We start from the raw sequence: 23,728 nt of genomic DNA, 5'->3' as shown, positions 1-23,728 counted from the left end.
TTTACTGCAGTTCAGGTGATAAGGGAAGGAGTGGCCCCAGCTATATACTGGACCTTTAGCCCAGAACTGCAGCTGCTGGGGTGGGAGAGTCCTGGCTCCCCGAGCATGCCCAGCCTGTGCATCACTTCTGATCATGAGGACAAAGGAAGGCCTCAGGGAAAAAAAGGAGTTGAGGGTCCTCTCCTGTGCTGCCGGTGCCCAGGCAAGACCTGTCTCTCCCTGTGTGCCAGCTCTGAACCAAATAACCCCGACACCTGGGGCTGGGCCTTGGGGTTGGAGGGGAGAGACCACAGCCCTATTTTCCAAACTCAGTTTTATTTACTAAAGAGCTGGGATTGTCCCTGTGCCCAGGCTCCTGTCCTAGAAGAGTCCTTTGTCCTTCTTGAGCTTCTGTTGTTTCCACAAAGGCAGGTTGCTAAAGGCAGAGCGGTTCATGCCAAAAACAGCCTGGAAGTCCCCATCCGAGAGGTGATCCTGAGGCCAGAGAAAGGAGAACAGAGCTGAAGAACCTGGGGGGGGGGGGGAGAGCTTTCTCTGTCTCCCGCTTCAGCAGGACCCTGGCCTCATCTCACCTCTTTCCTGCTGGGATCCACGCCCCGAGGCAGGTCATCGGCTGAGGTGTTCACCAGCACATCCAAGGGGAAGGTCTCCAGTTTAGTGGGGACAAGGGTGGTGGTGGCAGTGAAGACCTCTTGCCTGGATGTGATCACCTGAATGGGGGGTGCAGAGTCATATCAGGGCCTGGCCCAGGGATGGAGGCACCAGGCTGGCTCCAGGTGTCTGCTCACTGGAGGATCTGTCCTTGCAGCTCCTCCTGCCACCTCCTGTCACCTTTCTGTGCCCCCACCCAGCCCAGCTGCCCTTTTCTTTGTGCCACTTACTGAGGTGAGCTGCCCAAGGCTGCTCTCATCACCCAGCTCAGCTCTCAGTGTCTCGTAGGATTTCTTGTCCTGGGAAGGAGACAAAAGTGCTGAGTGCCTCAGCACGCGCAGGGGTCAGGCACACCTTCCCCACACCCTGGAGATGCTCCTGGGGCCAGACCCACATCTGGTCCCTTCTGCAAAGGGACACCCTGGTCTTTCAAACCTCCTCCATAACTCACGTCCCAGTTGAGAGGGTCCCAGGCCAGGAACCAGCCGGTGAAGGTGGGGGGCTCATAACCCTGCTTCACCACAATGATGGGGGTGTCAAGGTCACGCCCACTGGGGTGGCTCCGCAGGTACTCCTGTGCCATCACTGCTGCCGCCTCCTTCTCTGACTCATTGGCACCATTCCCAATCCAGAAGAAAACCTGCAATAAAGTTACTGTGTCCACCACTGGGGTGAGATAGAGCCCTCTGGGGCCATTTTTAGAGGCACATGGGCTCTCTCCATGGGGAAGGACACTGGGAGTCCATCCTTAGCACTCCTTGGAGCAAGAAGGCTGGAAAAAAGCATCATGGAGCCACATATAGGCAGGTTTCTAGCCTCCCATCCCACCAACTGTGGCTGATGCAGGTCCTCCAAGCCCAGGAACATCAACTTGTGGGATCAAAGGTCTGTCCCCCGCTCCATACTCCCCCAGCTCACCTGGTCCCAGGTGTCTAGTAGGTAAACATCACTCTCCTCCAGGTCATCCTGAGTGAAGTCTAAGATCTCTGTGGCCAAGAAGGTGCCTGTCTTGTTGGAGCACTCAAAGAGTCGGGGGGACACAGAGGGGTTCTCCTCCTGCAGCCTGAGAGGAGCCAACATGATGGGAATGAGGCTCACCCTGCTTAGGGACTGGTGGCCCATCTTACCCCTGGCCAGGGGTAGGGACAAGACTGGTACCTCTTGCTGCTGGCATATTGGGACTTGCCCCCCAGGGCCAGCCAGAACTCAGGTGGCTCCTGTCCTTCTGCAATCACTGGCTTCTCCATTTTGGAGATTATGTCAGCCACAGTCTTGGCCATCTCACGTTCATCCCCGCTGCAGCCCTGCCAAGTAAGCACAGCTGCTCCATCACTGGCCCCAGCCAAAGAGGAGGAAGAGGAGGTGGGGACAGTTGTCTCGGAGATGGTGGCACCCACACCAGTGCCCGGCAGTACCCACCTTCCCATACCAGAGATAGCAGCAGCTGGGGGTTTTGAGCACAAAGACATCATTGGAGTTGAGGGAGGAGGCACGGACAGGCACCTCGAAGGCCTTGGTGTTGTACTCATTGGTGCCATGCACTTGGAAGAGGCGTGTGGAGGGTGTGGGCTCCGTGCTGCCTGTCCGAGACGTGCCACCCTGGGGGACAGGGACAGGAGGTCACCACTGGTGTCACAAGCTCACTCGCCTGCCCATGCCCCAACATCCTTGTGCTCACCGCATACACCACCATCTTGCCCTTGAAGATGGCCATCAGGTGGGCCGGCTCCTTGCCCATGGTGACGCGGATCTGCACGGGCTCATTGTTGTACTTCTGGTCCAGAGCGACGGCGTGGTAGGCAGAGGCGGCCAGCTCATCTGTGCTGGCTTGGCGGCCCTGAGCAGGGCAGAGGGGGCTCAGCACCCATCACAGCCCCCCTTGCCCTCTTGGGAAGAGGCAACTCTCATGCTGTTCCCAAGGGGCAGAGCATCCCCAGTCCAGGGAGGTGCACCCCTGTCCCCCACCCATGGGGCAGTGACCTGGAGGCCTCACCTGCCAGATGTAGATGATGCGGTTCACCTTGGGCCCCACAAAATAGGTGTAGAGCACCAAGTAGCAATCCCCACCATAGAAATGGCCCAGCCACTTCTTCTCCACAGGCACCAGCTCATTGTTCTCCACACGCCAGACCTGGTGGGACAGGGATATACTGCTGTCAGAGCTGGTGCATCCTCCTGTGCTGCAGACCATGGACCCCACAGCACCCACCAGTATAGCAAAGGGGGTGCCTGAGAGGGTCCCACATTCTTCCGTGGCCACCCTACCTCCACTTCTCCAGATCCATCGTCCACCATCTTCTGCTGGGCAGCCATCTGGGGCTTGGCATGAAGGGTGGTAGCATCAAACTTCACCTGCTCCACCTTGGCTGTGGGGAAGGGCAGAGGGGTGAGCCAAATCCCTTGGGCCACAGGGGCTCCCCACAGCCAGCCCATTGCAATCCAAGTCCTTCCACGTTGGAAGGAGACACTCACCCACTTTGCCCACGGTGTGGGTCTTGCCCAACCCACTGGTCTGGCTGGGGAGAGTCCATTTTTGGAAGAGCTGCCTGAAGACAGCTGACTCGGACCCATCATTCTCTGTTTCCACACTGGTGCTCTCTGGATAGTTCTTGGCTTTGATGAAGCCCTGGTGGGACCCAAACACAGAGGGTGGGTATGGAATGCCTGGCACCCCAGGGAGCAGTCAGGCTATCCCATAACAAGCCCCTAACCCAGCACTCACCAGCGCCCTGCTCATCGCCTGCTGCTTCTCCTCCTTGTTGGCATTCTTGCCCTTCCAGACAAAGATCCTGGTACCTCCTTGATCAAGGATGTAGCAGTCCTTGAAGAAGGGGCAACAGTAGAAATTAGGACTTTAGGAATTTAGGACTTTAGGCAAGTCCACCAAATTCAGCTTTTGAAGGAATAAAGCTGCCAAGGAAACTGGGCACCCCCAAGTATCCTGTGGGTGACAGACCTCGTGCAGGAGCATGTCTTGAGTTAGGGGTCGAATTGCCACCTCCTGTATGACCAGGTTCCCACTGGCATTGGAGACGCTGACAGGAGAAAAAGAGATGAAGAAAGGCTTAGAAACTGGGTCGGAAAACCCCATCCCCATTACAGGGTGGTAGGGTTTAGTGGGGGTGTCCCCTCCCCATCCCCTTCTCCAGCCAGATGATGACACTGGTGTCCAGGGGCTCTCTTGCTGTGCCATGGTGGCAACCTGGTTTGTAGCTTGTCCTGCCAGGCAGCTCACTTGTGGCCACAAGGAGGGACAGAGGGGTGTCAGATGTTACGGGACCACTGAGGGGCAAAGGTGATGCTTGCACAAGAATCTCTATTGGGTACCAATCCTCTCAGCAACTGGGATTCTTCTTCCAATGGCACCCAAAGGAATTATCCCCACCCCTGCTGTGGCTTTGACCTTTCTTGGTGTCTCTCCATGGGGCCGGGAGTTGTGGGATGCAGAGATGGCTGCTGGCTCCCTCTGACACCATGGAAAATACGCCTGTGCGTAACCCACCCCCAACAACTCACTGGTAGAGCTTGAGGGAGGACTTGAGTATCTGGTCCACTTTGTCATCAGGGATGGCTGGCTGGATGTCCCTCTTCTCACCCAGCACATGCTTAAGGACTTTCATGAGTTCTGGTGAGGCCTCCTCATCCTCACCATCCACTACGCCCACCTTGGCACGGCCCCCACGTTCCCGGTCCCGGATATCCTTGGCCAGGTTCATTGCCTACAGCCAGGGAAGAAGGGATAAGCCCAGATGAAGGAAAGGGTGGCTGGTGACCCCCTCTTCCTCCAGGAGGGGACCATGGGACCCCCTGGCCATACCCCCAGCCTCTCTTTTCGGTTGCTCTCAGGGCCATTCCACTGGATGATGAGCTGACCCAGGTCCAGCAGGAATACATCTCCTCTGTTGAAGCTCTTCCAGCTCATCTCCACCTGCAGCAGGAAGGGATTGGGAAGGGTGAGTGTCAAAAAGGCAGCAGAATGGCTGGATCCCCATGGCTCTCACTCAGGAATATTAGCCTCCAGCCTATATTCCTCCTCCCTACCCTGAGAAGGACTTTCTGGGGAGCAGTTGCTCCTAAGGCAAGGCAGCATTATCCCACACCCAGTGTGTGTCCTGCTTGAAGGCAGCTGTGTCTTGGGGGAGCTCAGGCCTGATCCTGATCCAGACTCCACACATCCCACGCCTCACCTCTCCTGCCGCCACATTCTTCTTGCCCTTCACGTGCAGCAGTCGCTGGATGTTGTAGGTGTTTGTCTCCACATGCTTCATGCCTGAGGCCACCCCACCCTTCTTGTAGCTGGGAGGGGACAGACACAGTGTCAGCCATGGGTCCCCCTCCTCACACCACTGGGGTCTCCCTCCCACCTCTGTACATAGGGAGGTGTTTGGGGACCCCCATCCACACACGTGGTAATGGATAGATGGAGCCCAGCTCCAGATCCTCCTTCTTCCTCCCACACCTCACTGAGACACTGTCCCAATGGAGCTGTCCCAATGCCCACGGGGGATGTCTCCACAGGACCCCTCCCCACTGTCACCCACCATGGGCCCAGGTCCCCAGGGGTGACCGACATACATGATTCCCTGCTTGAAGTAGGTGCGGAAGGTCTCACTCTCGTGTCCCTGGACCTCGCGGTGCTGCACGGCCCTTGAGTCCAGGTGATCATCCATCTGGGTGGTGTAGATTGCAGCTGCCCCCTGCTCATCCTGGCTTGACTCCTTGCCCAGCCAGTAGTGGATGTCGTAGCTGAAGCTGCTCCCAGACTTGCGTATCTGCAGGACACCGGTCCCCGTTAGAAGAGCCCCTATGTCCCCAGGCCACGCTGGCCACAGACACCCCTCCCTGCACCCAGCCCTGTCAGGGCAGAGCCCAGTTCTCATGTGACCCCTGACTGCCCTACCGACAGCAGGACGTAGCAATCCCCCTCGTAGAAGTTGCCGTAGCTTTTGGTGGGCACTGGCACCATCTCCATGTTCTGCAGAAGGAAGGGAGACATCAGCCCCGGTAGGGAAACCCCCACCCCACCCCCATGTGCCCCACCACGGCCCACAGCACAGGGACCTGCTGGGTTTAACCCTGGATGCTGCACTGAGACCCCCAAACTCAGGTACTGAGGACACAAAGGGAGGATCTTCCCTCACAGAGACCCCCCCAGCAGCCCAGTGATGTGCCCCCATTCCCACCTCAATTCGCCATATCTGGATGCCCGGTGTGGTCTTGTTCAGTGTCCTGGAGACTTTGGCGCTGAGCTCCACCATGGTGACAGGTACCACCACAGCAAGGGGACCTGCCAGCATTGGCAACACCCTCGTTAATGGCAGGCAGTGTCATTAGGAGCTGGGACACAGCCAACCTGCTGTGCCATCTGCTTCCCTGCTTGTTCTGCAGAAAGCCCAGCTGTGAACCAGCCCTGAACAGAGCTGCACGGGGCAAGGGGATCCCCAGCACCGTGGTACTGGGTCTGTGGGCACACAGGTGGGGCTGCCATCCCCTCAGCTGGGTTGGCACTGCAGCTAGTGGGTCCACACCAGGGTCCAGGCTGGCATGGCACAGGGTCCCATAAGTGTCCCAGTACCCTGCCCTGTCTCCAAACACGGGACAGGGCTGTGCAGAGCACCCACAGCGCAGCAGCTGCAGCTGGGTGACACTGCTGCAGGGTGGCCTGCTCCTCCCCAGGACCAGCAGGAACTGGCCCTGCTCAGCCTTGTCCTGGCACGGCTTGGCATGAAGTGGAACAGCATGACATGGCCCCCGCTCACACACACACACACAGGAACACACACACTGCCTGCTTCAGACCCCCTGCTTCCAAACCCCGCAGCAGCTCCGTGCCCCCCAGGGAGGGCGGATCCTGGCTCCACAGGGCTGCTGAGTGCCAGGGCTGCCGAGGCTGTCCACAGACATCTCTGCCAGGCTGACAGTGCTCCTCACAAGCAGACAGAAGGGCCAAGCAGCCAGTGTCAGGCAAAGCCACCCTGTGTGCCCTGGCTGGAGGCTGGCAGGGAGTGCTGGCATTGCCCTTATGGGAGGACTCTGCCTCCCAATGCTGTGAAACCCCACCTGGCCCCACTGTGCTGCCCCACAAGCAGCCACATCCCACCCCTCAGACCCAGGGGGTAGCATCCCCCGCAGTACAGCCCCAAGCTGTGGGTCCCCAAGCCCATCCCCAGGCTAACCTGATGCCAGGAGTGATGGTGGCCATCAGATGTGCTGTACACCCCAGTCCCACCCTCTGTCCCCTCACCCTACCCCAATCCCTCACCTTCCCTGCAGAGCTGGGTGCACAGGTGAATGTACCTAGGCGGAGTGCTCAGGTGCCAGCACCCAGGAGACCTTTGTTCTCTCATGTCCCAGCCTTTGCTCACCATATAAGGGCAGGGACAGCCCAGAGTCAAGGTCCCCACGGACCTCCAAGACTCTGTGGCACCTAAGAGCCCCGTTACTCATGGGGTGTTTCCCCCACAAGGTGCCATTACACCCTGCTCACAGGCTGGCTGTGCCCAGGGTGGTTCTTCTGCCCTCCCCAGGCCTCTTCCCCTCTTGGCCCTTGGTATTGAGTCCATGCTGCAATTTTTCTTTTGCACTCTACCAAGAAGTTCCATAAAATGACAGCAGTGGGCTGGACCAGGACATGTGGGCATCAGCCACAAACAGAGGTGCCTTGATGCCATGGGGATGGGCTTTGCCACTGTTCTTCACCCCCCAGAACCTCCCAGACACAGAGCACTAAGGCCACGGAAATGGGCTTTTTTTTTTTAGTGCCTCCTCCCCCCAAAAAGGTTCATAAGTGACAACAGGTTCATAAAGTGACAACAATATAGCACCATCTTCCTGGAGCGTCCCCTTCCCACCCCCTAACTGGCACATCACCACCCTGACCATGGGACTGCCCCCAGGCTGCTTACCCCCAGCTGGAAGCCTGGGTCACTCCCACTCCTGGCTTTGCCTCCCTGCCTTGGGGGTCTCCACACTCCCAAGGTCCTCCTGGGGATGGAAAAAGGGGTACAGAGATGGGACAGGGGACTGGGGGCTTGGGGGGACAGGGCAGGACATAAAGTGGTGGCACAGCTAAGCCCTATGCCCTGTCCTATGCCTCCATGCCCAAGGGTTGGTATCTGATGATGCCCTTGATGTTGGCAGGGGGAAGAAGGGACTGAAGTGGCTCCCAGACTCGAAAGTAGTTTTGGGGAATGACCACGGCGTCCATAAAGGTGGGAGGGGCAGGTGTCAGCAGCAGGCAGGTCCCCCGGGCTTCCTGTCTTGCTCTTATCTCTCCCGCAGCCCTGCGGGATTGCTGCAGCTTTATCTCGGCTGTCCTCTGAGCCAGCAGTCCCGGCCACAAGCGCTGCGGGCATCCTGCAGCCCTGGTCTGGGCTGCAACGAACCCCAAATCCTGCCTGAAGGTGCCCCCCGCAAGGATCCCCGAAGTGATGACGACGGGCTGAGCCAGAACAGGGGGCGTGTCGGCCACAAACAAGGGGGTGTCCTGATGCCACAGGGGTGGGCTCTGCTCTGCCCTCCCACTCCCTTGGTCCCCAAACCCTCCTAACCCTGCCGCCCAGCTCCTACCTCCTGCACCCCACACGAGTGTCCCCGTGGAACTCTTACCTGGGTGCAGAACCCCCAGTGGGGCTGAGTTTTGGGTGGGGTGGAACACCCGGGTGGCCACTGTCGCCCTCTGCTCAGTGGCCGCGTCCCAGGGCTGAGTCCGTCAGTGTGGCACAGGGTTAGGGGACCCCACGCCGGCCCCCGCGGGCTCACCCCCTCCCCGGGCCCCCCAGCCGAGCCACTAATGACTCAGTAATTAGTGCAACCATCAGGGAGGACAGAGACTTCGTTAATGAGGGGAGGAACAGGGCCAAAGAGGGCACGGAGGAAGGGGGGCAGGCAGGAGACATTCCCTCCAGGAACCCAGTGGCTGCATGTTGGCAGCAGACTGCCTGGGATGCGGGGGTCACAAGCTGTCCCCCAGCTGCCCCCCAGTCTATATGGGGAAGGTCTGACACCTCATTTGGAGTGAACTCATTTGAAGTCTCAAAGCTGAGAAGGGGGCACAGCCTATGCGGTAAATTTACCCCCATCCTTGTTAAGGGGCAGGACACCCATCCCTGTGGCACCAGGAGGGGGAAGGAGTTTGGATGGAGGGGCTGTCCTCGAGCCTGAGGGTGGCCCCTTGGCACCAGGCAAGGGGTGACACCTCAACCCTGCGATCCAAGGGTGTTTCCCAAGCACTGACCCGCAGCATCCCCCACTCGCAGGGGATCCCGGGGGCTCCGTGTCCCCCCCACACCGTGCACAGCCACCAGCGACACACCGGTGATACGCACCCGTGCCCACGCACACACACACTCGGGACTACTCTTTCCAAGATGGTTTGACAGCTTTAATCACATGAAGGCACTTGGATCTGGTACCCCAGCCCTCCCCAGCCCCCCATGCTGCCTCTGCCTCCCCCAGCCCTCCCAAGGGTGCCCAGGGTGGGGGCTGTACTCCTCGGGTGCCGCAGCACCCGCTGGGCAGCGGCTGTGCTGGCGCCCTTTGACTTGTCTAATATAAAGTGCTGAGTTCAACCCTCCTGGCAGGGCAGGGTGAGGCCCGGGGCTGGAGGGGATCCAGGGGGCTGTGCTGCACCACCCCCCAATCCCACCCCCCACCACAGGGCTGGGGGACCCCTGCTCACCCCCAGCATCAGGAGCAGGGCAGTGCCGGCAGGAGCCGGCTGAACAGCACCGGAAAGATAAAACCCTTCACACCCACCCCCCAAATACTGCCCCACTCCCTTCGCTGGCACAGCGGTAAAAAGGCACCCATGATTTTTTGGGAAACCATTGCTTTTCCCTCTAAAAAGATATGAGGCATTGTCCATATTGTGACATTAAAAAAGGCCTGGCTGAGCTCGGCCCCCCCAGAAAACCCTCCCTGAGAGCCCCCAGACCCTCAAAGCTGGGGGACACCCTGGCACGAGTCCAACCCCACGGGGGTCAGGTTAACCCCAGGCTACAGCGGGGACTGCACTGTCCCCCACCCCCTCCCAGCTGGGGGACTGGGGCTGGAGTAAGGCTGGGAGTGGCACATTAAGGCTGGTGTGGTGGTCCCTCTCTCCTAGGAGTGGCAGCCTTTGGTGAAGCTGCAGAGGGATATGGGGTGGGGGGTGTGCCCCCCCCATGGGAGGGGACCCTTCTGTTGGTGACTAGAGTGGCTCCCAGTGACACAGTGTAACTGGAGAGGGGAAGAGGCCACCTTCCCCCTAAAATGAGAAGAAAGGGAGGTTGGAGGGAGGGAGTGAAGAGCCCCCCCAGGCACACCCCTTGCAGGGTTAAGGGGGAACAGAAACACAGTGTCCCAAGGCACGTGGGAGGCGTTTGTGCCCAGGGGCTCAGCCCTGAGGCTGGGCTGCCCCTGCAAAACACAACCCCTAGGTGGGGGCAGCAGGCATGAAGAGAGGCAAGGACATGCCCCCCCCCCGAGGTGATCAGCTGCACCTAGGGCAGAGTTAAGGGTATGGTGGCAGTCCTACGCACCAAGGCCAGTAAGACTCCCTGCTTTTTTGGAGGATGGCAAAGTGTTAACCTGTCCTGTAGCCCTGGCAAATAGGGGCCAAGGGCTGCCAGCCTCCCAGCAGGCAGTCTGGATGGAGGGATCTAATCCTCCCAAAGGCAGTGGAAAGCAGCAGCTGCTGACCCCGCCCCCCTCCCCAGTCGGGGGACAGAGAGGAAAAGGACCTGAGAACCGTTTTGTGGAGGGAGACGCAGTTTGGGGGGGAAGGGGGCAGGGGCTGGGCAGTGGGGGAGGATGGGACCCCCCCCAAATAGGTCCTCAGCACAGCAAGGCAGTGGGTCACCCATGGCCCCCCTTCTCTGAGAAGGGGGGCACCCAGCTTCCTGGCAGGGCCACCCACATCTCCCACCACCAGCAGGCACAGAGGGCACCCGCGGGGCTGGGGAGGATGATGCGGGGCACACCGGGACCCTCTCTCCCCCAGAATAAGGCACCTGGCTCCCCTGGTGGTGCCCCTTTGCAGCACCCGGAGGTGGGGGGGCCATTAGCTGTTAGTCCGCTGCTTCTTGAGCACTGCGTACACGTCCTCCACCTTGCTGAGCCTCTCGAAGAAGGGCAGCAGGTCCAGCAGTTCCGTGTCCGCCATGTTATCAAACCAGGAGGCCACCGGCACCTGCAGGTGGCACAGGGGACAGTGGCACAGGGGACAGTGCTGAGAGACGGTCCCGCACCGCATCACCTCCAGGCCCCGCCCAGCCTTGCCCTGCGGGTACGTACGGCGTTATCAGGGTGGAAGATGTAGGATGCGGGAGAGTTGTCTATGATGATGATTCGGCGCAGGTCACGGCCCAGGCGGCTCAGGTCCTTCACGTAGTTGCCGCGATGGAAAACACAGGATTCCCGGAAAAGTCGTGCCCGGAAAGCCCCCCATTTATCCAGCAGGTCAGCCACAGGGTCTGCATACTACAAGCACAGGAAGGGGGTCACCGTGATGCACCGCACCACCCTCCCCACCCCACAGCGACAACGGCATCCGGCTCCCCACTGGTGCCAAGTCTCACTGTGCCTCAGTTTCCCTGGCCAGTGCCTTGGAGGGACGAGTAGGGAGGCTGCCCAGTGCTGGTGCTGCCAGTGGGTACACAGGGGACAAGAGGCCAGTGATGCCTGCAAGGTGGGCAGGCAAGGGAGCTGTGCCAGTCAAGGGGTGTCTGGGAAGGGGTGGGCAATGCCAGGGCAGGTCAGGGGCACCCACCTTGGCCAGACTGGCAGTGAAGAGCACACACTCGAAGAGCTCGCCCATGCGCTGTAGGAACTCGTCCACGTGTGGCCGTTTGAGCACGTACACCTGTGGGCACAGACAGAGGGCAGCGTGCTGCTGGCACGGGCTACGGCTCACCCAGCACCCCCGTGTCCTCCCCAGGGGACACCTGTGTCCCCACACCCAACCAGCAAGCAGCTCCGTGGCCGGACCACAGGGGAGCTGCCTGTGCGGGCTGGGGGATGCCATGGCCCCACAGGAATGTCCAAGGTGAAGTGTTTGGCTGGCTCCAGAGCCAAGTAACCGAGAACAGGCTGACTGCCCAGACCACAGCCTATCCTGGATTACTTGAAACCGGGGCTGGCCACTGCAGGAGGGCACCATGCCAGGACACCCCTCACCTCCCTGCCCTGCGATAAGACATGCACCCAGCTCTGCTCCACACCGTGCCAAAGCTGGTGCCCTGACACCTCCCATTACCCCGTGGTGCAGAGCACTGGGATGGCTCCTGGTCCTCAGGGGGGTGAAATGATGCCCCCCTCCCACCAGGCCCCCACGCCACTGTTACCTGGTGCATGATGCCATCGATTTCCACGGGAATGATGAAGTCGGCGTTGTTCACTGGCTGGGGAAGGGCACACCAGGATGAGCACGGGGCACACCAGGCAACCCCTGCCCAAATGCTGCCTGCTCTCTGCTCACAATGCACCCCTGCCAGCCCCGCAGCCCCCTCACAGGGACACCCCAACTGACCCAGCCAGGCTGTGCTGGGTGCTGGGCATCACTTTGTGGGAAAAGGGTGGCAGAGCAGGTAGGGGAACGTGTGGCAAGAGGTGTGGGGTGGGCCAGGGTGTCCCCCACCTTGAAGGAGCTGTGCACCAAGGTCTCATCCAGGTCGATGACCACGCAGAGCTTGCTGGCATCCTGCGGCTTGATCTCAGGCAAGAGGTGCTTGACAGCAGCCTGCAGCAGGGGGACACGGGTCAGCAGGGTAGCAACAGGGTGGCCAGAGGGGGGCACTGGGAGAAGCGACTGTCCACGCCCCAATCCTGGCCACACAGGGTAGGTGCAGGGGATGCTAGCCCTTCTCCGCCAGTGCCAGGCTGGGGCTGTGGGGTTACCTTGGGCAGTGCCCCGTTCTCCTCCACCAGCAGCGGTGCACCAGTGGTGCCAGTGCAGGGCTCGCCTTCATCACGGCACAGGCAGCAGAAGAGAGACTGAAGAATGCTGCGGCTTCGAGGCTTCTTGGCAGGGGTCTGGGTACCTGTGGGAGGGCAGAAGGGGGGTGAGGGGTACCCCGGGGGTACTCCCAGCACAGAACTGGGGGCCAGGTGAGCCAAGTTTGGGTGTTGCTCCAGAGCCCCCGTGCTCTTTTCAGATCCCGACACCCATCCGGTCGGTCTTCCTGCCCTGCCAAACAATGGTGCCAGGGCAGTGTCGCTGACACCAGTGCTTGGTGACCACCCACGGCCCCTCACCCAGCACACGCCACTCCACCAGTCACCCCCGCGGGCCGCCCTGGCGTGGCCGGAGACCCTACAAGAAGGGCGCGGGGCTGAGCCCAGGGGCAGCCGTGGGCCCGGGGCCGGCCCCCGCTATCCCGCCCCGGGGGGCACAGCCCTGCTCGGGGGGGTGGGAATGGGGCGGGGCCTCGGTGAGGGAGGCGGGGCTTACGCTCGTTCTTTTCCCCTCCTCCAGACAACTCCCTCGTCTCATTGGCTGACTCGAGTGCACCGGAGGAGAGAGGCCAATCAGAGCTAAGCGCCCGCCCCTGGGCGCCGTTCCCGCAGTCCCCATTGGCGGAACGAGGGGAAACTGAGGCAGAGGGGCTGCTCCTGCCCACCCCGTGCCCCAGGGGCAGCGCGACGGCTCCAGCCCTGGCCCCGCCGGTCCCGGGGCCGGGTCCTACCGCAGCCCGGGCCGGGGCTGCACCCCGCCCTGGCTGTCACCCCTTCAGGCGGGCCAGGGCCCCGAGCCCTGTTGTGGGGAGCCAGTGGGGCAGGAGCTCCCCACTGGGGACGGGGCCCGTTCCCACGTTTGCTCCTCCCGGCCCTGGCAGCTTCCCAGGCCAGGGTGACGAGCGGCGGCCACCGACAAACCCCCTCCGCGGGGTGGAGGGGACGCGGGGGACGGGACGCCGGCATGCAGCAGGGCGCCCGGCGCCCTTCCTGCCTCACATCCCCGCCGGAGCTGCGCGCACCCCTCGCCCGGCTCCGGAGGAAACAGCGCAGATAATCCAAGCAGCGCCCCGAGCCTTGCAGGGCACCGCCGGGCTCCGAGGGGGCCGGACCACGGCCCCCCGCGCCCGGGCGGGTGCAGACAGCCCCGCTGGCTCCGAGCTGCAGCCCCAGCGCATCTCGCCAGCCCTGGGCAGCGGGATGCACGGGGGCGGGCTGAGGCGGCGCGCAGCTCCTCACACCCTCCAGGAGCAGCCCCCGCAGGCCCCTCGACCCCCCGGGGACCTCCCCCTCTCCCCTCCGCCGCACAGGAAGGGGGCGAGGGGGATCAGTATCCTCCTCGGCGTTACCTTTCTCCTGAAGCGGGGCGCTCCCCTCCTCCCTGCTAACCTGGGCGATGATGGACTGGTGCTCCATGGGCGCCGGGGAGGGGGGGTGGGAGGGGGCGGCCCCCCCCGGCGCGGCCCCCGGGGGGGGAGGCGGGGCGGGGGCCGGCGGCGGCGCGGGGCGGCGGGCGCGGGAGCGGCGCCGCGGAGGAAACTTTGTTACAACATGGAGTTTCCTCCGCCCGGGCTGGGGCTGCAAACATGGATCCCGGGCGCGGTTTCAAGGAACCCCTTAAAAGGGCAACGACAGCAGGGGGGGCCCTCCTCCTTCTCCCTCCTCCTCCCTCCTCCTCCCGGCACCCGCGCAGCCCGGCAGGAGTGAGGGTCCTCGCCGAGCAGCGATTGGGACCGAGATGGGGAGTGTTCCGTGGTTTGCCTGGGAAGAGAGCACCCTCGCTCCGTGGTGACCGTGCACGGGTCCCCGACACCCCGCCGGGCTCTCCCACACTCCCCCGCCCCGACCGAGAGAGCGTGGAGAGGGGGATCAGTCCTTCTGTCACCCCCCATCCAGTTGGCATCCCGGGGATCCCTCCGGCATATGAACACGTCCCCCTGGAGCAGAGAGCCTGGACTAGCGGCTCGGGGTCCCCAGTACCCCCCGAGGGCACATCGCGCGTTGCCTGTACGGGCCAGCGGTGCGCGGCAAAGGTGCTGGGGGGCTGCGCCAATAACCGCCGCTTTTTTCTGGGCAATTAATGAGCCTATGTTATCAACAGATACACCTCCCCTCACAATGCCTTCCCTCCTGCCTTCGGCGGGGAAACGGGGCTGTTTCCAGCCACTTTCTGAAAAGCAACTCTTGCCGGGAGCTGGTGGATGGCACAAGTCCCTCAGAGGAAATCCGCCCCCCAAATGCAGCATCCTCCAGCCCCCTCCCCTCGCTGGCGCTGCGGGGCTGTGCCGCGGCAGCCTCTCACCGCCGTGCCCCCCAACCCCGCCCAGGCAGCGTCCGGCCCGCGAGGGGGCCTGTCCCGGCCACCCCCCTCGCCATCTCGGCGGCAGGAGATGCTGCGCGCTCTGTCAGCGCTGCCTCGAGGGTGTAGCAGGTTGGAAATTTCCCGTCTCAGCTCATTGGAAGTCTTTCCTCCTCTCCCACCTGCGGCTTGGGAACTTCAGGAGCTGAGATCGCCTTTTGTAGCCCAGTAGGGACCAGGGGCAGAGATGCGGGCGGTGGCAGACCCCGGTTACCGCTCTATCCCCCGGGGCTGAGCCGACATGGCAGGATGGGAGCAGCCCCTGGGAAACAGCGTTGGGAGGGGACACGTCCCACCTTCCAGCGTGGGGCACAAGGGGACACGACACCTGCCCCCAGGTGACCGCGCTGGGAAATGGGGTCCGGGATTGGGATGTGCCGCCACAGAGAACTGCGATGCTGCGGGGCTGGCGGGATTCTTGCAGCACAAAAGCCAATTTATACCTGCAGTTCCCGCAGTCTCGGCTCCACGTGGAACATCCCGGCACCACCTGCCCCCGGGGAGCCGTGGAAGGGACCAGCTGCTGTTGGGAACCGGAACCGGTGCATCCTGCCACCCCCTCCCTCGGTTCTGATGGCGGGCAGCGATTGTGCCTCAGTTTCGCTGCCCCTCCGCAGTACGGCAGCCAGCTCCCACATCAGGCAGACACCGCTGTCTCCTGGCCCAGCAGGAGGAAAGGAAGAGGTTGTGCTTCCTCTTCTCTCTATTATTTTGGACTGACCTTTGTATTCCTTTATCCCAGGTGGAACTGGACAGGATGACTGCCTCATCCCCAGCAGCTGGCTGGGCTGGGCTGCTGGAGGATGCTTTCTGTGGGGACAGCTGCAGAGGCTACACACTTGTCCCATCCAGGACCCCTGTTCCTTTGGCTACATCCTCCTCCTCCTCTCTCCCTGCTGAGTCCAGCCAGGCCCTGCTAGTTCTCCAATTAACACAATTAGAAAAGTCTCTGGGCCAATGCCTGCAGCGGTAGTTGGAGCACCACTTCCAGCTCCACTTCCTGCTTGGAGGCAGATTGGACAGCTGGGGAGCTTAGGGAGACCCCTGTCACTGTCCTGGGGCTGTGGGACAAGCCCAGGCCAAGAGTAGGCAGCGCCCAGCTGGATTGTTTGGGCTGCGGGGTACAGGCACAAGAGCATCAGGGGCCCCTCAATCAGGCACCCAGGGACCCCTCTGTCCCACTCCACTGCTCTTAGACTGGGGTCCTGGATGCTTTTCCCTGTTCCCCAACATAGCCTTGGCCCTGGAAGCTGTACTCCACCAAGAGCTGCCCTATAGCCAAGGGACCAATTGGAGTGGGACACTTTTTCCTAAGGGTTGGGTGGAAGCAAGTGTCTCTGGGCTGATGGTGCTCTGGGTTGCAGGTCCCAGCTGGAGAATAGCAAATCCCACAAGCATAGCCCTGCAGACCCCAATCCCCCCAGCCTTCTGCCCGCTGAGGACCACCCCGATGCCCCCCTACCCCTCGGTGGTACCCCAAGGCTTGTACCCCCGGGCAGGTGCACCCCGAGCTCGGGGCGTCTCCTGCTCCTCCTCCCGGGGCTCGGGTCGGCTGCGCCCCCGGAGGAGGGGGGAGCCCCCGCCGTTCGGTGGGCCCCACAGCCCTAGCCCCTCCTTCAAGCAGCCAGAGGCCGGGCCAACGCGGAGGCGGGGGGGGAGGTACCGCCCCACCCCGTCCGCCATCGCCCTTTTAAGGAAGGGGACATTCTTCACATAAACAAGCGCGGCCCCCGGGAGCGGCGGGGGGGGGTCCCTTCCCGGAGTGGGGGGCACGGGCTGGGGGGGTGTCCGGCCCCCAAAATTCCCGCTCCACTACCCGGCCGGCGTGGGTCGGGAAGTGGGATTTTGGGGTGGGGGGGGGGTGGGGGGGTCCTGGGGAGAGTGGGGAGCCTTGAAACAGCCAGGGAGCGTCTCGCAAGTGCGGACCGCGGCGGGGGCCGAAGCGCGGTCGGACCCCCCCCCCCCCCCCACCCGCGGTGCGGGACCGAGGAGGGGGCCACGGCCGCCCCCGGGGAGGGCCCGAGCGGCTTCGCATCCGCATCCGGCGGTACCGGCAGGCGGGAAACGGGGCATCCGGGGCGGGAAGGGCACGGTGGGGCCCCCGACAGCCCCGCTCCCCCCGCGAGAATGCAAAAAGCTGGCGCGGAGCCCCCCGCGCCGCCACGGCCGCGCGTTGGCAACTCCGCCCAGTCCCCCGCCCGGGGAAAAGGGGCCGTCCCCGGGATACGGCTGGGCCGGGGGTCCCCGCCCCACACCGGGGCCACGCAGCAGCAGCGAGGCCGAGGCCAGGTTCCAAACACGCCGTTTATCAGCCGTCCCCCGCCCCCCGAGTTGCGGAGCCCCGCGTGGGGCTGGGGCCGGTCCCGGGGCTGGCCCCGCCGGCGGCGGGCGGTGCGGGGTGGTTAGCGGTCCCCGGCGGTAATTAGCGGTCCCCAGCGGTGATTAGAAGTCCTGGGGGCCGGCGGTTCCTGGCAATAATGAGCAGGGAAGTCTCCCAACGCGGCTCATTCACTGAAGCGTCTGTAGCAAGGGATGGGAGAGCTTCCCGCTGCTATCCCATTGCCTCGCATCAAGCCTGGACCAGCACCCCCGGAATTGGCGGGGCTTGGGCTGGGAAGAAGCGCTGAGCTCTAGGATCTTGGGGGGAGGTCTGCCGGTCTGTTAACCCTTTCCTTGCTGGGTGCATCTCTGGTTACAACATGTCCGGACTCGGAGTGGCAGCAAATCCGTGTCCGCTGTGAGGAGGCCGCGCAGGGCAGGGACGTGGGGATAAGAGATGGGATCTGTCACCATGTCCCTGTCGGCTCGAGGGCGAGACCAAAATTGAACCGGCTGTGGTGGCCCCGGGCTAGGAACCGGGCTCCATGTGCGATGCTGCATGTCCAGATCTGCCGGGGCAAAGAGGACAGGTCGATGAGCACCCACCAGGGACACTGTCCCGCCCTTATCCTACCGTGCCAGCCCTACCAGGTAGGCGACGAAAGCCACGTAGAGAGCCAGTAGCAGGCCCAGGGGAATGTGGTACTCCAGGCCATGCAGTGTTGGCAAAAAGTCCACCACGAAGTAAACGTTGATGGTGCAGACCAGCCCCGTGATGAGGGTCATCAGCACCTTCCCTGGGCTGTGAGCAGAGCAGTGGGCATCAGTGCCAGGGCAGAGCCCCCACCCTGGGGCCACTAGGCACAGAGGTCTGGGGGAGCTGAGTTTATAGGTGAACCAGACCCCAGCTGGGACATCTCTGCACCCCACAGCTGTATTTCACCCTGTGGTGGGGCTCTAGGTGTGGACTTTGACCACCTTCCAAATCCATGACTGGCAGTGCCAGAAGGATGCTGAGGGTCCAGGGGTGCCCAAGGAACCAGAGGTGTGATTGGGAGGAGGATGATGAGGGTAGTGATGGGGCCTGTTCTGCTCTGGCTGCCCTGGGCAGGTGGGAATGAACATACCCCTCCAATGTCCATATACTAATTGTCCCATGGCATGATTTGGGGGGATAGGATGGGCCAAAGGGAAGGTGCTTGCAGCCACAGCTCCCCACTCTGCCTCCTCTGTGCCTCCCCGTGCCCTGGCACTCACAGGCTGTTGCTGAAATCCTGCATGAGCGGGTGCAGGCTGGTGAAGGTGAGGACAGGCAGAACGGCAAAAGGCAGCTGAAAGGAGAGGGGGATGAGGACATCAGGGCTGCCAGCCTGGGGTGTTTGGGCGCACGTGATACCCTCACACCCCCTTACCAGAATGCTCTGCAGGACATTGAGCAGGTCATTCATGCCTGTGAGGTGGCTGACATCCTTGAAAGCGGCCACGAAGACAGTGGGCAGGATGGCAAAGGAGCGGGTGAAGAGCACTCGGCTGAAGCGGGACCAGCGGAGCTGCAGGAAGCCCTGGAACACGGCAGAACCTGAACCCTCGCTGCGCCTGGGGCACCGTGTCGGGGCGACCCCCTAAACCCTGGCCGGGAGGAACATGGGGGGCATCTCCCCCTCCTTTATGCCAGAGCACTGAGCGGGCTCTTGCAGGGCTGCCGGGCCCCACTAGGTGTCACCTCCGACTCATTAAGAGAGGATCTAATTAATTAGGGAAACATTGCATGGGGCACCCACAGGGTACAGTGGGTGGGCACTGTCTCCATCCCCCCTCCTGGGGTATAGGGACACTGGTGCTAGCAAGCTGCCCCACCCTCCACCTCCTTGCAGGAATGGTGGGCAATTAACTCCTCCAAATACCCCTGGGGGAGTGTGCTGCCCACAGAAACCCTCCAGCCAGGGCCCGCCCGTGATTTCCCTGCTCTCAGCCCCTCCCTGTGGGGGCAAGGGCCAGCATTGCTATCTCTCACCTCCATGACGAACTGCCCAGCGTAAGTCCCAGTCATTGTGGAGCTCTGTCCTGCTGCCAGGATCCCGATGCCCCAGATGTACAGTGCCACTGCCCCGAAATAGCAGCCCAGGATGACACCCTGTGTAAGGACACTCCAGTGGGCACCTTAAAGCGTCCCCTACCCCAGGCATACCCATCAGCTCCCAGCTTTCTAGTGGGGTTAATAATCGCCCCAGGGGTCAATGGGGAGAGTGATATATCCCCCAAATGAGAATGGATGCTCACTGGAAACAGCCTGGTGCCACTCACCCCCTGGTAGATATCCACAGAGACTGTCTTGTTGTTGGTGGGGAAGATGCTGGCGTAGTGGCTGATGCTGCTGTTGATGCACTTGTTGTGCTGTAAGGCACGGCAGGCACGAGTGTGACAGCCACCCAGCAGCTCCCACAGGCACAGGGGGATCCCCACGCATCACGTCTCGGGGAATGAGAACGTGCAATCCCCAGGGGATGCTTGTCCTGCCCATGTCCACAGATGGGCACAGCTGTCATCTCCCCGTGCACATGAGGTGACACTCACCACGTCCTCATTTCGCTGGTGGTAGAAAGCCTCGCCGAAGACAGCCATGACAAAGAGGTTGATGAGGAAGGAGACAAAGAGGGCCAGGCAGGACTCGCTCAGGAAATACATATTGGCCTCCTGCACCGCCTCCTTCTTGGACCGGTCGATTGCCCGTGTCTGGGCATGGCCAGTGGCACAGGTGGTACAGGGTCATGTGAGCACCCCTGTCCCACAGCCAGGACCAGCTGGTCCCCACCAAGTGTACCCTGAGGCACTCTGGCAGAACAGTGCCCATGGCAGTGCCTTGATCTCACCTTGACCAAGGAGGAGTGGAGGAAGATGTTATGGGGCATAATGATGGCGCCAATGATGCCCATGGCCTGCAGCAGCTCCTTTCGCCCACAGCCCGGGCAGCTGGGCAGGAAAATTCCCTTCAGCACCTCCACCTGCCCTGGCCTCACCACCACATACTGTGAAGCAGTGAGAAGGGGCACTGTGAGCTGCCACCCCCCCTACCACAGGCTGGTAGCAGTGGGGACACCATGTGGCGGGGTCCCTTGCCAGCCTTACAGGAAAAGGGTTGTCCCCAGCTCCCCCCTTCACCTCATAGCCAAAGGTCAGGGCCATGATGGTGATGAGGAGGCCGAAGAAAGCCTCCAGTTTGCGGAGTCCTAGAAAGGTAAAGAGATAGGGTGGAACAGAGCAGGGGACACTGGTGCCACATGGCCACCAGGGCAGCCTGGGTGACAGTACCCCCAGCCCTCATCTTGGCACTCACCATACTTATCGAGGAAGAGGAAGAAGAGGGTGTCCACAATGGTGATAAGGACCCCACCCCAGAGGGGGATGCTGCAGAATGGCCAGGGGTGGGATTAGATACACGGCCCTCTGTGGAGTAGGCCCTTGGGGAAAGCTGGGGGTCCCTATGGGGAGGCTCACCGGCCAGCTGAAAGCAGGCTGAAAGCAATGGCTGTCCCAATCACCTCCTGCATGTCGGAGCCAACGATGGCGATCTCAATCATGAGCCAGAGCAGCACACGGGGCACCTGGAGGGGACGGGGCACCATGAGGTGCCTGAGCCCACAGTGGCGTGTGGCTCTGGGCAAGTCGGCACAGCATCCTGGGTGCAAATCCCTGTCTCCAGGCTGTAGCTGGCCATGCAGAGCAGCATGGGGACCCCCCTCAGCTTCTTTCACAACACAGCCTCAGGATGAAAGACGGATGCTAAATCCGAGCCTGTTCCCTGTTCCCTGCTCCCCCCCACCCCCATCCCTGCCCCATGAGAGCTGAGGATGGGACCCATCTGTTTGGATACGGGGATTTGAGGGAGGTGGGGCAGAGGGATGTGTCCAACTCTCCTTTTGGGGTCCTGTCATTCAGCCAGCATCTCCTTGCTTGATCAGGATCTTGACATTTAGACGGGACCCCTAACACCCCCCCTCCATGTGATCCCTCCCCTCGAGCCCCCCCAGTTTTCTGCCCCAACATGCACAGGCTTCCTGCGTCTCGGCTTCGCGTTGCTGCCCCGACGCCTGGGCTCACTCCCGTGGGGGACGCTCTCATGTGTCCCCAGGTCACACCAGGACACTGAAGTAGCTGTTTACCACCTCTCACTCTACTGCAGGGGTGTGGGCACTAGGTGGGGGACACCGGGGCTTGGGGGGCTTTGGGGAGCCCCTGAGAGAGGCAGGTCTATCACAGCATCTTTCTGCTCCTCTCCAGCCCTGCAAGTCCCTGCTAGGACTGTCACCAGCCCAAGCACAGGGTCCGCCCCAGACTGCGACCCCGGGGGTCTCCCCGTGTTGCTCACCTTGGGGTAATAGTGGTAGCAAATCTCGCTCAGGTCCTTCCCGGTCACCACGCCTAGACGGATGGCCAGGCGCTGGCACAGCAGCCCCAGGACGGTGGCCCACAGCAGCACCCACAGCAGCTGGGGGGCAGGAGGGAGGGAGGCAGTAGGGACTGGGTACTGGACAGGATCCGGCCGCCTGGGGGTCCCCAGTTCAACCGGGGTTGCAGGGAAGAGAGGGGGTGCAGGTGCTCTCCTGCCCAGTCAGAGGGGTGCCCCCCTGGGTGGCCTCTCCCTGTGGCGAGGGCCCCCCGTGCCCTTTCTGCTCCCGGGCTGGGGAAGGCAGCTGCCATGGGCAGCCGTTGGTGCTGGAGAGCTTACGAAACCCCCGCCCGCTTCCTGAGCCCGGAGCAGGGCTCACCTTGAATCCCGCCAGTGCCCCGCATTGCAGGTCTGACTCCACGTTGCCTGGGTCCAAGTAGGCGATGCTCATGAGGAAGCCGGGACCGGTGAAAGCCCAGAGTTTCCTAAAGCTGAACCCAGGCTGGGACAGAGCAGCAGGTCAGAGCTAGGAGCTCCCGTTCAAAACCAGTGCCTCCTAATTGCACATCCAGTCCCCTTTAGCCCAGTGCTGCCCATGTGGATGTGTTTAGCACATGGAGGTCATTTTCCTGACTGTTTTGGAGAGGGAACTGCTGCCCCCAGCCTCTCCCTGTTAGCAGCAATGCTGGAGGGGCAGTGAGTCCCATCTCACCCATTGGACAGTGATTTGCAGGGGAGTCCCAGCACTGTCAGGCACTATTAATTGCATCCCATGGAATTCCACTGCTGTCCTCTGCTTTTGCTACTCCTCCTGACTAGGGAATCCATTCCTTCCCCTTCTCTGTTCCACTGCCCTGAGACCAGACAAGGATGGAGGTGGCTGGTGGGGTGCAAGCAGCCTTGGGGAGCCCCACTTGGGTCATCCATGGGTGGCCCAGGAGGTGTGTGAGCAGTGGGGTGATCCTTGCCCCATTGTCTCAGTTTCTCCGTCTGGAAAACTTTAAACATAGAAACACTCAATCTAAGGCTGTGACTTGCCTGAGCTGGGTCTGGGGTGCTGGGGGCATGTCCCCAGGGCATGACCAAGACACATACTCCCCACTGCAGTGGCCCTTTGCCTCCCCGCCTCCCCACAGCTCCCTGCAGCACTGTCCCACTCCCCCACCCTCCCTGAGGCAGCCTTGCAGTGCCTACCCCACTGCCCTTGGGGATGCTGATGAGCTCTTCCAGGTAGGTCTGGTCCTGAGTGCCAGGGCGCTGTGGGGGTTTGGGGCTCCTGCCAGTGCTGTAACTCTGCTCTTGGCCCCTGTTCAGGGACCTGGTGAGGCCTGAGGGGGACAAGGAAGAGGAGGGGAGGTGGCAACCTGCCATGGGGATGAGGACACTGGCAGCCCTGGTACCAGCTTCCTCCAGTCCCACCTGACCCTGCCTGATGAACCTCATGGGGGACAAGCACCAGTTTCCCAAGAAGGCCATGACAGTGGCTTTATGGGATCTATCAAAGACTACCCAAAAGGATCAGATGCCACCTCCAGCTCAGGTGTCCCTAAAACCCTTGGTCTCAGCCCCTTCTTCTCCAGTCCAAGAGCCAAGTGCATTTCTGGGCAGCAGGGACCGGAGGGGACCCTGCCCCAGCTCCTGCTGCTGGATGGGCATTGAGTGAGAACAAGAAGCTGGTACTGGTCCTAATCCCCCCTCTGCAGCCCACCTACATCCTGGGTATTGGTTGAATCACATTCCCAGGCTTGAGGGAACAGAGGATGATGCAGGTGGGGGAATCCAGGACAAGCTGGGAGGGATGGTGCCCACTGAAAGATGGAGAACAGCAACCCAGGGTGGAGGGAAGGGGGTCTAGGGGGACAACAGGAGGCACAAGGGGACCCAAGAAGTGTTGTAAAACTCACCTGGTTCCAGTGATGCCATGGGTGGACCCGGTCCAGCCACAGTGCTGAGGCTCCCTGATTTCAGCACTGAGTGCAGTGCCGGCAGCCCAGCTTTTAAAGAACCCCCCGCGGTTGTGTCATTCCCCCGCCCTCCCTCAGGAGGAGAGGAGAAGGATAGGAGAAGGAAGTGCTCCT

General features: G+C 61.9%; 3 protein-coding genes across 5 annotated transcripts; all 3 read right to left on the bottom strand.

Moving 5' to 3' along the window:
- Positions 1 to 72: 72 nt before the first annotated feature.
- On the bottom strand, positions 73 to 8,366 carry VIL1 (villin 1). The gene is made up of 20 exons (XM_058839777.1): positions 7,557 to 8,366; positions 5,835 to 5,938; positions 5,552 to 5,626; positions 5,227 to 5,423; positions 4,839 to 4,947; positions 4,469 to 4,579; positions 4,168 to 4,370; positions 3,608 to 3,686; positions 3,374 to 3,472; positions 3,124 to 3,277; positions 2,917 to 3,017; positions 2,645 to 2,782; positions 2,330 to 2,488; positions 2,071 to 2,250; positions 1,810 to 1,955; positions 1,570 to 1,714; positions 1,103 to 1,291; positions 882 to 950; positions 573 to 710; positions 73 to 474 (listed from the first exon to the last, which is right to left on the bottom strand). The coding sequence occupies exons 2-20, from the start codon at positions 5,907 to 5,909 to the stop codon at positions 361 to 363; spliced, it is 2,481 nt and encodes an 826-aa protein (XP_058695760.1). The 5' UTR covers positions 5,910 to 5,938; positions 7,557 to 8,366; the 3' UTR covers positions 73 to 360.
- A 697-nt stretch (positions 8,367 to 9,063) lies between these two features.
- On the bottom strand, positions 9,064 to 14,138 carry CTDSP1 (CTD small phosphatase 1). The gene is made up of 7 exons (XM_058840217.1): positions 13,935 to 14,138; positions 12,529 to 12,671; positions 12,269 to 12,370; positions 11,976 to 12,032; positions 11,402 to 11,494; positions 10,927 to 11,112; positions 9,064 to 10,822 (listed from the first exon to the last, which is right to left on the bottom strand). The coding sequence occupies exons 1-7, from the start codon at positions 13,999 to 14,001 to the stop codon at positions 10,694 to 10,696; spliced, it is 777 nt and encodes a 258-aa protein (XP_058696200.1). The 5' UTR covers positions 14,002 to 14,138; the 3' UTR covers positions 9,064 to 10,693.
- A 2,797-nt stretch (positions 14,139 to 16,935) lies between these two features.
- Positions 16,936 to 23,673, bottom strand: SLC11A1 (solute carrier family 11 member 1). Of its 3 annotated transcripts, XM_058839823.1 has the most exons (15): positions 23,555 to 23,673; positions 22,845 to 22,978; positions 22,030 to 22,152; positions 21,630 to 21,749; positions 20,759 to 20,865; positions 20,598 to 20,668; positions 20,423 to 20,490; positions 20,134 to 20,289; positions 19,838 to 19,996; positions 19,568 to 19,657; positions 19,278 to 19,397; positions 18,676 to 18,825; positions 18,521 to 18,594; positions 17,912 to 18,065; positions 16,941 to 17,832 (listed from the first exon to the last, which is right to left on the bottom strand). In XM_058839823.1, the coding sequence occupies exons 1-15, from the start codon at positions 23,571 to 23,573 to the stop codon at positions 17,731 to 17,733; spliced, it is 1,647 nt and encodes a 548-aa protein (XP_058695806.1). In that variant the 5' UTR covers positions 23,574 to 23,673; the 3' UTR covers positions 16,941 to 17,730. The 3 variants fall into 3 exon arrangements, with proteins under 3 accessions (XP_058695808.1, XP_058695807.1, XP_058695806.1); XM_058839825.1 differs by lacking the exon at positions 19,838 to 19,996 and having other exon boundaries at positions 16,936 to 17,832; XM_058839824.1 differs by lacking the exon at positions 19,568 to 19,657 and having other exon boundaries at positions 16,940 to 17,832.
- Positions 23,674 to 23,728: the final 55 nt, after the last annotated feature.

The sequence above is a fragment of the Poecile atricapillus genome, chromosome 5 (genome assembly GCF_030490865.1).
Source record: "Poecile atricapillus isolate bPoeAtr1 chromosome 5, bPoeAtr1.hap1, whole genome shotgun sequence".
In the NCBI taxonomy this organism is placed as follows: domain Eukaryota; kingdom Metazoa; phylum Chordata; class Aves; order Passeriformes; family Paridae; genus Poecile; species Poecile atricapillus.
Note: the sequence above shows the minus strand (reverse complement) of the source record. Positions and strands in the feature narration are given on the sequence as shown.

Coding starts and splice junctions, on each gene's coding strand:
- VIL1 (XM_058839777.1), bottom strand. CDS start 5,909: ATGGTGGAGCTCAGCGCCAAAGTCTCCAGGACACTGAACAAGACCACA. Junction 3,473..3,607: donor AAGACATGCTCCTGCACGAG/GTCTGTCACCCA, acceptor CCCTTCTTCAAG/GACTGCTACATCCTTGATCA. Junction 475..572: donor TGGATCCCAGCAGGAAAGAG/GTGAGATGAGGC, acceptor CTCTGGCCTCAG/GATCACCTCTCGGATGGGGA.
- CTDSP1 (XM_058840217.1), bottom strand. CDS start 14,001: ATGGAGCACCAGTCCATCATCGCCCAGGTTAGCAGGGAGGAGGGGAGC. Junction 12,371..12,528: donor AGAACGGGGCACTGCCCAAG/GTAACCCCACAG, acceptor CCCCTGCTGCAG/GCTGCTGTCAAGCACCTCTT. Junction 10,823..10,926: donor TCTTCCACCCTGATAACGCC/GTACGTACCCGC, acceptor TGCCACCTGCAG/GTGCCGGTGGCCTCCTGGTT.
- SLC11A1 (XM_058839823.1), bottom strand. Junction 19,997..20,133: donor TCCACTCCTCCTTGGTCAAG/GTGAGATCAAGG, acceptor GGCCATGCCCAG/ACACGGGCAATCGACCGGTC. Junction 19,398..19,567: donor CTGTGGATATCTACCAGGGG/GTGAGTGGCACC, acceptor GTCCTTACACAG/GGTGTCATCCTGGGCTGCTA.